The 12156-nt window shown below is 39.4% G+C and overlaps 1 protein-coding gene across 1 annotated transcript; it reads left to right on the forward strand.

Annotated features, from left to right (window-relative positions):
* Nucleotides 1–3527: 3527 nt before the first annotated feature.
* On the forward strand, nt 3528–4499 carry LOC128532797 (odorant receptor 131-2-like). The gene has a single exon (XM_053506906.1). The coding sequence runs from the start codon at nt 3528–3530 to the stop codon at nt 4497–4499; it is 972 nt and encodes a 323-aa protein (XP_053362881.1).
* Nucleotides 4500–12156: the final 7657 nt, after the last annotated feature.

The raw sequence follows: 12156 nt of genomic DNA on the forward strand, positions 1-12156 counted from the left end.
GTACTCTCAGGATGTACGTAACCGCTATTTCAGCCTGTCATGTCCTGATTGATGGGGTTATTGTGGGAAACACCCCCCTTCTTATTGTTGAACCACTAGAGTCAGCCCCTCAGGCTTCTGACCCTTGAGATGGTTTTTCTAATGGCCTTTACCTCTCTAAGAGAATTGGAGATCTGTCAGTCTCCCCATCCTGCCTAGACTTGCCCCTTGGCTAGTCAGGGCCATTTTGCATCCTCACTCAACTATCTTCCGAAAATTCCATTAACATGCACCCTATTATTTTTGAAGGCTTCTGTCCTCCGCCTTTACAGCTTCGGAGCAGGAGAGACTTCACTTACTGTCCAGTACATGCTCTTCAGATTTACATCCACCGCATCAGACAGTGGTGTTAGTCAGAGCAGCTTTTACATGTTTTGGGGCTGCAACCGGGGGCAGCCGCCACTACACTGGGTGAGAGATGCTATTGTCCTCTCCTATGAGGCACGTGGGCTCACTTCGCCTCTAGGAATCAAGGCTCATTTAACCAAGGGGATCGCCTCATCTATTGCACTAGCAAGAGGTATTCCCCTGCAGCAAGTGTGTGACGCAGAGGGTTTTTCTTTCCACACACATTTGTTAGATTTTATAGTCTGGATGTTTATGCCACTCCGGGCTCACGAGTCCTCGAGTCGGCTTCCCAGACATAGTTCTGAGACTTCTCGGCCTTGTGCGCACACGCTACACAATTCAGGGGTCCAGACACTTGCAGTGCGGCGCCGTTGGTACTCTCGTTCCCATAACGTTCTCACGCAGCATCGAGTGTAGCCTTTGAAAGGGAACATCTCGGGTTACTTTGCTGTAACCCTGTTCCCTGAAAAGGCGGGAACGAGATGCTGTGTCCCAATGCCGCACTGCCCTCGTGACCGGACGTCCATTCAGACAAATCAATCTAAGGAATGTTGTCGGCTCACTCCTATTTATAACCTGCAGGTGCGATGACGTCACCTGACTGAGGTTATATAAGCCAAAATTTGGCATGTTTGGTACACACATGCTTCACAACCCGGCAACATGAAAAGATATTCCCATAGCGTTTTCATGCAGCATCTAGTTCCCGCCTTTTCAGGAAACAGGGTTACAGCAAAGTAACCCAAGATGATTCTTGACTAACTTTGTTGCAGGATATGCTTATTAACATTACAGACACTTGTGTCTGTAGCGGAGACACCTTAAATATATGTAGCTAAGCCCTGCCCACAATTCACACCTTAAGGAAGCCTGAAACTACTCTTGATTAATTACCTGAGAACAAATTGCTTTAGACCTACTTCAATCACACTGCAATCAACACTACCAAACAGCAAAAACTAGGTACAGTATACATCAAAAACAACAGTTAAAAACCTACCTTACCTGTGGAGAAGAATTCAAATATTGAAACCTAAAGCACATAAATAACAGATGTTGAGAAAAAGCAGTCAGAGATCCTCCCTGGTTATTTCGAAAGTAATGTTAACTTACAGAACTTTCTAATTGCACAGGGAGTTTAAATTGATTGTTATAACAGCTATTTATGCACCATCACAAGCTAACGCTATATTAGCCATGGAGAAGCTGTCCTTTGCTATGTAACGTAATCGGTAATGAGCAAGATTCGATTGATTAACCTTCGATTGCTTACAAGTATAATGAATATAAAATGTATGTCGCTCTGAATAAGGATGTCTGCCACATGTGATAAATGGAAATGTAACCTTTTGTGCAGAGATTATGTTTTTATAAAACAAAAACAACAGTAAGGTTCAACAGCAATCATGGGATCATGGGATTCTGCATTTAAATCTGAAAACCTGCAGGCCTACAAAAAGACATGGAAAAGCCTCTGATGTCCCATGGAAAAGGGACATCAGAGAGGCCAAGCGCAGGTACAAGCAACGCATAGCGGAACACTTTACCAGTAATACCAGTAACACTTTACCAGTAATAACACCAAATGTATATGGCATGGGATAAAAGCTCACTGGCTGCAAGAAAAACTACAAGGTCAACCCACATACAGTATACTGCCTCACACAATGAAATTGTGCAAGCAGGTAAGCAGGAATTAATTCCCATCTTTCTAAATATAAACAAAATACTGAACATAAATGTCAACTGCTGTTTAGCGATGTTTAGTCACGTTATTTTATTTTAAGCTATTTCTTGTATTTTTAATTACACTTAAAATACCGACGTTATATGCGCATGCCTAATCTGTGGTGCGGTTCTGATTTCGGTCTGTTCTCATGAGTTGTGAAGCGATAGGAACAAAGTATAAATATTGTTTATTTGTTAATTAAGTATCATGAATTTTAATGAAATATCTATCTCTGTATTTTTTCACAGCAGTTTGTGACTGAAAAGTGTCCTGCCTGCATCTGACTTCAGGAGTTTCCTGACAACAGTATCTAACGGTCATAGTTAAAAGTCATAACGAAGTACAAAACGTTACTGTTGGTGTTTAATTTTTTTACGATTAATACTTATTTGTGGTGTTTTATGTTTTTTACATCTTTTCAAAATGAGACCCCATTTGTAAGTTGCTGCTGGTGTAAAATAGAAATCTCTGTTCCTTTACAGAATTCTGTTGACTAGGGCTTGAAATTTAAATTTACTTGAGTTGGATCAACTTAATTTACAACTGAAAATTTTGTTGTACCAATGCTATTCATTTATGTTAACAGTATTAAATTATGTTGGATGCAGCTGTAGTTAATAAGTTAAATGAACCTAATAAAATGAATTTGACTGAACCTAAGAACGTTGGGCCAACAAAATCGCTTAATACTGAAAGAAAGCCATTAAATTAGGTGGAAATTCTTTCCATAATTTAATTATGTTCATTCAACGAGTTATTTTTTTGAGTGTATGGCTGATCACCTTTATGTCATGCTGCATTGATTCAGTAATTAATGCTGAAGAAGCCCTGACCAAGTATTAAATGCATAATGGGGGCACCTCTACTGACCATGAGCACCAATATACCTCAGCCTCCTTACTTCTCCCTTATGTATGTCTCCATTCACAACTTTTATAGCATCATTTAGTATGTGCAAAACACTAGTCATTAGAGTGAAAACAACCATGACTCACAGGAGAAAGATGCCATTTTTTTTTTTAATCTTATGCAGAATTGCCTCCACCTTCTATTTACCCCCTCCCCTATGTTTACGTTGATGTCATCAGTAATTAAGTATTAGTCTAGTCAAATATATATATTGGTTTTTGTCCAGCGTCTCTATTTTTCAGGAAAACTCCATTTCAACTGCAGGTAATAGATAAAAAAAAATAGTTAACATTTAAGTTAGCATTTACATTTTACCACACTCATAGATATTTTTTCTGGTGCTATATCTGTTGAATTTCATTAAACCATAAATGGTAGATTCTACAAGTTGGTGCTTTTATTATAATAATTATTTGTATATTTGTTTGAACTATTTTATCATTTTAAAGTCACACTGTGACTTATTATAATTGTAATTATATTAACATTTGTTTTCCTAGATATGTGTACAGAAGAATGTAACAGCAGTCATCATTTACAACTGGTCCATTCATCATCAATAAGACTTACTGTATCAATACTCATAACCCAGATCTTTGTATGGCCATTTATCTACATTAACATCCTTATGCTTTTTACGTTTTTTAGGAAACAAGCCTTCACAACCGAAACGCGCTATATTCTCTTTGCCCATACTTTATTTGTGGACTTAATTTTTCTTATGCTGACAGATTTTATAATAATCATTTCATATGGCTATGTACTGATGCCCATGGCATTCTGTATTCCATTTTGCATGCTCATGGAGACACTTACAACATGCACGCCATTAACTATCACTGCAATGTGTGTGGAACGTTATGTGGCCATTTGCATGCCTCTGAGACATAGTTCTATCTCCACTGTCAGCAGGACCTTTAAAGCTATTTTTATTATTTGGATTATAAGCTTCCTAAGACCTCTTGTGGATCTGCTCACCCTTGTAACAACTGCCTCGAAAGAATATCTGTCTCAGTTTACTTTCTGTTATTATGAAATTATGATGCCAGAAAACTGGCACCGCTTTATGAGGGGTGTTCTATATATCTTAAATTTTATAATAGTTTTACTTGTTGAGTTATTTTGTTATGTTATGATTGTGATCTCTGCCAAAGCAGCCTCTGTTGACAAGAAGTCAGCAGTTAAAGGTCTGCGCACCATCTCTTTACATATGCTTCAGCTCACACTGTGTACAGTTGAAATAATTTGTCCATATATTGAAACATTAATTATGGAGCTAGATATCCAGTTGTATCTGTCAGTCCGGTTTTCCAATTTCATAATATTCAATCTTATCGCCAGGGCAGTGAGTACACTTGTTTATGGTTTAAAAGATGAAAGATTTTATTCAGCACTACTGTACTACATTAGATGTAGACAAGGTAATATTTCATCTGACAGGAGAGTACCAAATATTGTCAATATAGAAAGATAAATAAAAGAAAATTTATGTATTAGATATTCCCAAAACAGGTTATGTCTAGCTTTGTCTTTGTTAGTGATTTCAATTGATAAAAGCATTTCGAAGCTAGGCCTAAATAGTTAACAAGAAACATACAGTTCCAGGCAAAAGTTTGGACATACTTTCTTATTCAGTGGGGTTTCCTAAATGTTATTTCTTTTTATATTTTAAAACAATGCTAAAGGCATCCAAAATATGCAATATCGATATGTGTCTGTTACTTCTGTTTTGCAAAGCCTTCATAACAGCTTTAATCTGAGATGCTGTCAATTTGTGATTTATGAGGCTGGTAACTCTAAATTAACTTCTTTGCTGGAACAGAAGTAAGTTTAAGTCTTGCTTTCCTGGAATGGTCTTCACTAAAGCCAGTTTCATCATAGTGCATAATGTTGTTTTCTTCTTTTAGAAATGCAGTTAAAAATACTTTTTCAGAACAGCCATCATTGGTGTTTTAAAAACCATCTGTTGTTGTTGCTACTTTTTTACCCAATTACCCAATTTCATATATTTTATTTTATAGTTTAAAAAATCCAATATTGCTCTAGGATGTAGAAAAAAAAAAAGAAAAAAAAAAAAAAACTAAACTGTATTACGTTCCTGTTCATGTACGTGGGGTGCCAGACAAACTAGTGTCCATGTAGGCGCGTAAATATTTGAAAAGCATGTGATTAATGCTGATCTCTAGTTGGATTTTTTCTAATCATTCCCGATAACAACCCCCCACCCCCACTGTTGTTCTTAGCGAATCAATATTGTTTTTAAATATTTGGGCTCATGTGATTGGACCATTCTCAAAGAGTCTTATCAATGGTCAGTTAATCTATTGAATAGTGATTGATGTGAAAGTCGGGTTAATATGAGAAAAAATTCTGTAATTTCTTTGCTAAAATACCCTTTTGCAAGGCGATCGGATGAAGAAAGAAAAAAAGTTAAAGAGCTTGGCCCAGATCGACCTGATGTCCTAATTAAGCAGCAGTCAAGTGATTGCGGTTGAGCTTACACTCTGTGCTATGGAGTGATATCCCGGACAATATTCAAAGGAATTGCAAATTACATTTGCAATTGCGTTTCCCATATGTGGACTCACAAAGTGTGCCATAATTCAAATGCAATTGCAAACTTTGCATTACCGTTTGCTGTTTCGCCTTCGTGAACGCACACTGACTGCCAAATTTCAAATGAAAAAAAAAAGTCCATTTGCATTTCCCATGTCTTACAAGTCATATTTAAATAGCAAAACAATGACCACGTTTGCTTTTTCACTTTTTCTGCGTCACGCGTCAAGCCGGCCAAAATTCAAACGCAATCGCTAATCCATTTGCAATTGCATTTCCAACATGTTACACAGAAACCTGTCAATCAGCGTCAAGGGCGGGTCTATACTGTGGGGCAGGATTGTGTGGGGAGTGACGTCACTCGCAGTCGCTGACCAAGAGGGGGAAATTTGAGCAATGGAGGTGAACCGAGATTATCCCATTTGTTTATCAAGAAATAAACACAAAAATGACAAATCACATATTTGCTTACTCTGATGTGTTACTCTGATACTTAGAGAAGCTATTACAAATAAATATATTTTTAGATCTTTTCCTGTTACAGCCTGCTGGAGCTAAATCTTTCAGAAACACGCTTTATAGCTGTAAAGTTAAATAAGTGAAATGGTGGAGACTCAACAAGGAACAACTGTGACATCGCTGTTTTTCAGTTGTAGTTTTTGTTGGCTGACTCAGTTTCCCAGAAGGCACCTCGGTCAGGTGATGCGGGTAACCTAAGCCGAGGTAACCATTTATCCAACTATAAATAGCTGTTTAATCTGGGAAACTGGGTCGAGCATTATTAGTTCAACGACTGTCATTTGTGTGGGCATTTTGTTTTGGTCTTTGTTTAGTTTAGTTTATATTTTGATTTAAGTTGTGTTGACTTGGGCTCTCATATTGGCAATGTTTTCTGTATATGTTTTGTGTGTCTATGTTGGTGGAGCTGATTCAGTCATGTCATGTGTCATGTTGTGAGTATTGTGGTTGTTGTCCCCCTGTTTTCTTGTGTGTTTACAGTAGCTAGAGCAGGTAAGTAGATAGGTGTGTGTTTGGCTAGGAGTGTGTTTAGCTAAAATTTATGTTGAGCTAACTAGGTATGCTTCTAGCCATAGCCCCTTTGTGTCTCTAGCCATTCTGTGTTTCCTGCCTCCCTAGTTTCCCAGTGAGCCTTTGTGTGTCCCCTAGCCTAGCCACTGGGTATCCTCCGTCTCTGTGTTTCTGTGCTCCAATTCCCTAGTGTGTGCTGAGCTATTAGGTAAGTGTAGCTTAGTGCATGTTGGGCTAAAGACATGCTTAGCTAGGTGATTGTGTAGCTGACTGCCATGGTTACTGTATGTGCTCTTAACCGTGTTTAGCTAAAAGCCATGCCTAGCTGATTGCCATGTCTTTAGCCCTAGTCCCTTGTCTCGCCTCTCTCCCGTCTCTACTTGTCTTCCGTCTTGTCGGTTGTCTCATCTTGTTGTGTCCTGTTTCAGCTCCACATGTAGTTTGTTTCGTCCTTCTGCCTGTGTTTCGCTACCAATCTTAAACGTAGTGTAACAGGTATTAGTGCCTGTTGGTGTCCCTTTGTCTGCCAGAGAGCCCATGTTGACCCCCATGCTATTAAGTATTGTTTGAATTTGTTTGTTCCTTTTGTTTTGTCTTTATTATTGTTGTGACAACCCTTATTAAAAGACTCTTTTTGTTAAAATACCCCTCTGCCTTTATGCCTGCTCTCTCCGCCCACGTCGATCAACATTCGCCAATACACCCCATTCGTGACAGGGTGTTTTTAATTATTAAAATAATTATAATAGTAAAGATATGTATGAAAATGAATGCACTTTGGTACAGTCTATTATGAGTTGCAAAAAATGACAAATCAACAAAATTAAATAACTTTTTTGCTATAGAAATTTAGCATTTAGAAAATGTAAAACCAACTGTACTATAATGCACTCTATACTTGCTAATAACTACAATCCTTCCCTTTGAAATATTCAGTTTGATATTAATTCAGTTAATTTATTTATTTTTTTGAAATAAAAATGAAATCAAACTGATAGAGTGGATTATAGTACAACTGGTTTACATGTGTAAAACATAATGGAAAAGCTATAAATTTTTTTTTTTTTTAATATTATGCGCTAAAATGCCTCCCTGCCATGGATTCCCACCCCACATAATCTCTATCAAATATATTAGAACATAAATAAATAGGTTTATGATTTACAAATTGCACCAAATGAATTTGATTATAAAATAAGCAATATAAAAGACATGTTGTATATTATATATTTTTTTATATATATGTATATTTTTATATTGCTTTTTTATAATAAAAACTGCCTCGTGTAATTTTTCATCATAAACAATATTTTATTGTAAACATTTTTGTATTACATGACAAACCCCTGCAAAATAAATGTTCCACAAAATAAACATTATATGAGAATTTGTATTACAGTATGTGTCTTAATTTTTGTGAATTAATTTGTCACGTGCCTAGGGTTAATTATAATAGTAGTAATATAATAGCGCATAACGCAACTTTACTGCGGTTCACCTCCATTGCTCAAATTTCCCCCTCTTGGTCGGCGACTGTGAGTGACGTCAATCCCCACAAAATCCCGCCCAACAGTATAGACCCACCCCTGACACTGATTGACAGGTTTCCGTGTAACGTGTTGAAAATGCAATTGCAAATGGATTAGCGATTGCGTTTGAATTTTGGCCTGCTTGACGCGCGACGCAGGGAAAGTGAAAAAGCAAACATAGTCATTAATTTTGCTATTTAAATATGACAGGCTCATGACTTGTAAGACATGGAAAATACAAATGCAAATGGACTTTACTTTTTTATTTGAAATTTGGCAGTCAGTGTGCGTTCACGAAGGCGAAACAGCAAATGGTAATGCAAAGTTTGCAATTGCATTTGAATTATGGCACACTTTGTGTGTCCACATATGGGAAACGCAATTGCAAATGCAAGAGGTAAAGGTCACGAGGAGGTTTGCGTTAAGGCCCCGTTCCCAGCCAAGAAAGCCGCCCAGCGAACAGGCATCAGTGAGGACTTCCGGCTGAGGCCACACTCACGGAGAGCTGGGAGGGGCCAGGATGTCCATCGACAGCGGGAGAAGCGCCATCAGGAGGAAGTGTGCAGGAGCGCTTCCTCCGCGTGCTCGTTCTGCCACTCCACCCACCGCCACCTGACGTCGGCTGTGTGCCCGCATGCCAGCTGGGCACTGCCCTCTGACCTGCATGTGCACCTTCTTTTCTTCCCTTTCTTTTCATCCTCCCGCCTTTAACCCTTCCCATTTTTTCTCAATAAATTACACTTTTTTTCCGTAAGACCTTGTCTCGTGTCTGTGCTTCATGGTGCCACCTGTGCAAATAGGGTCGAACCCGTTACAGATACCAAATCAAAATCCCAAGCCCAAACCTCTTTTAAATTGAATTAACAAATATTGTAAGTAAACAACAATAGCCCACATTTAGAAATTATTTCCAAGGCTGCATTGGGCCGGTGTTTGCGCAGAGCACCGGGAGATTTCCTGAAGCTCAAATCTCTGAAAACTACACTTGTGACATAATAACAGTAATATTTTACAACATTCATAACATGTTGCAGGCTGCCGTTTGGGAAAACCAGAAAATAAAGAATAAACCAGTTGTTGGGTCAAAATAACCCAACCAGGTGTTCATTTGCAAATGACTCACTATATCCCATTTGACCGAACATGAGCAACCTAACAATGTGTATAAAGTGCCTGAAATAACCCAGAATTTTGAGTGAACTTGATCATCTGTCCAAATAACATTTAACCAATGTTTGTTTTTTTTACTTATTATTACACAATAAATATTAATAGCTATATCAATAGTTTTGTAAGATGGCGCCGGTGAGGTCAGCTGCCGTCGCGACTGCTCCAACCCCATTTTCTTTGTTTTTGTTTTTTAAGTTAGTTTTCAGCGTTTTAAAACCGGAAAAATCACCACCATTGAGTGCATTAGGTACGATAGAGACACTTTTGTTTCTATTGGTATACAATGTACTCACAATTAGACGTTTTTAGCTGGCCAAGTGAGATCCTGAGGGAGAACAATGGACCTGATGCAAAGCAGCGGCCCCAAGGGAAACGAGCCGGCGTCAAGGAAACTTGTGCACACCGCACACCTCTGCCTAGCATCCTGCTCGCCAACGTCCAGTCACTGGAGAACAAACTCGATTACCTCATGGCCAGGGTAAAGTTCCAGAGAGACATTCGGGACTGCAATCTCCTCTGCTTCACCGAGACATGGCTGAACCCAGCTGGATGGCGTGAACCCACGCCATCCAGCCGGTCGGGTTCTTCTCGGTTCACCGCATGGACAGGACACGGGACTCGGGGAAGTCAAGGGGAGGCGGCGCGTGTTTAATGGTGAACAACAAGCTGGTGCAACAGCGCGAGCGTTGCTCCACTTACATGCTCCTGCACACCAAACCTGGAACTGCTGTCCATCATGTGTCGTCCTTTTTATCTACCTCGGGAGTTCACATCGGTCATAATTAGCACCGTTTAAATTCAACCACAAGCAGACACGGACACTGCCTTATGCGAGCTGCATGAGGCATTTACACAGCACCAGACACAACACCGGGACGCTGCGCTTATTGTGCCAACCTCAAACGCGCAGCGCCGAACTTTAATCAACACATCACCTGCCCCCCCAGGAGCGAAAGGACACTGGACCACTGCTACACTGCAGTCAAGGGCGGCTACAAGGCACAATCTCGTCCACCGTTTGGGAAATCCGACCATGCCATCTTCCTCATGCCAAAATACAAACAAAGGCTGAAACAGGAAGTTTCGGTTCAGAGGGATGTCGCGTGCTGGACAGACCAATCAGTGGCCGCGTTACAGGACACACTCGATGACGCGGACTGGGACATGTTCAGAAACAGCTCCGATGATGACGTCAGCGCATTTACGGAAGCGGTTGTGGGATTCATCTGGAAACTAGCGGATGATACCGTGGAGAAAAAGACAATCAGAATGTTTCCCAACCAGAAGCCGTGGGTGGATAAAACCATCCGCGACGCTCTGAGATCTCGCACCGCTGCCTACAATATGGGACTTGCGTCGGGGACATGGAACCGTACAAGGCTGCATCATTTAACATTCAGAAGGCGGCGAGAACTAGAGTCACAGCTCCAACAGAGGGACTAAGAACAATAACAGACTATAAAGCACCAACATCCCGTATGACGAACGCTGAACAAATTCTATGCTCACCTCGAGGCTGCAGCTAAAAATGCTAGCGATGCTAATGCTAGCGATGCTAATGCTAGCGGCGCTAATGGCTGCAGACAGGAAGACACTGCCAGCACCGGAAACGCGTTTATCATCCCTGAGCATGACGTGAGGAGAGCCTTCAAGAGAGTGAACACCAGGAAAGGAGCAGGACCACACTCAAAAAAAATGCTTTTTTGCTGCAGCTCATTTAAAGAAGGTTTTTAATATAATTTAATATTTTAAATAATCCAATAAATACCTGTTTTATAAAAATATGTGAGTGAGTTAGGTTAACCCTACTTAAAAACTTCACATCAAATTTATTAAGCTGTTTTATGTTATCTTAATGTGATTCTGTTTCGTCCTGTTTGGCCCGTCTTATTTTGTGCACTGCGCATGTGCGGGTTTCGGCATCTACCTGAGGAAAAATTGTGCTGAAAAGGGCATCTTATGTTAGGTAAGATTCATATGTCTCTATAAAATATATCATAATGTTTCCTTTAAAAGTTGATAGGTGAATGGGTTGTGGTTTAATCTGAGTTAGTAAACTCTTCTTCAGAACTACATTTCTGAATTTAACTTAAATTTACCATGCTAAACATTTGACGGTTAGCATTGTTTAAACTAGCTTAGCTGTATGGTTGTTAGTTACAGAAGCGCCAGTCTGTTTGCTCTGCACTGTTCCTGAAGCAACTGGTATCCTTCAGTTATCCTTACCAAATAGTGGTAAGCGATTGATATGTTAGTGGTAAAATCACATACGTTTCTTACAGTATATCGTATAAAGCAGTGGTTCTCAAAGTGTGGGGCGCGCCCCAATAGTGGGGAATACAGGTATGACAGGTGGGGCGCAATGAATGGGAGGGAATTAGTGAAAAATAAAAGGAAAGTACCTATTCTAATTCATGCTTTTCTTTATTGATAATAAAGATCGGACACTCGAAACTAAACAATTACATGCAAAGAAATGGATCATTAATACAAGTAAATTAAAATAACATCAGAGAAAAAGTGGAACCATAGTGCAACAATAACGGTTTAACGTCAGCATGTTAATTGCAGAGGAACAATATATAAGGAAACATTCGGTATTATATATGTCATTTCATTTATTCCAATGTGTATGTTGATGTTTCTGTATTTTTGTTAAACATTAATATTTTATCAGGCAGTACTAGTCTGGCATTTCTAGTTTTCAGTGTGGCAACCAAGTTGCTTTTTGATCCTTCAGGCGCTGAACAGAAGGGAAGATCAATATCGTTCTACGCTTTTTGTTGGTGTGCGGCATTTTGTGATGATCCCTAAATCATTCGTTGTGCCGTAGAGAATAATGGTGTT

The sequence above is a fragment of the Clarias gariepinus genome, chromosome 11 (genome assembly GCF_024256425.1).
Source record: "Clarias gariepinus isolate MV-2021 ecotype Netherlands chromosome 11, CGAR_prim_01v2, whole genome shotgun sequence".
Lineage (NCBI taxonomy): Eukaryota > Metazoa > Chordata > Actinopteri > Siluriformes > Clariidae > Clarias > Clarias gariepinus.

Excerpts from the sequence above, each read along its gene's own strand:
- LOC128532797 (XM_053506906.1), top strand. The coding sequence starts at position 3,528 with ATGTGTACAGAAGAATGTAACAGCAGTCATCATTTACAACTGGTCCAT.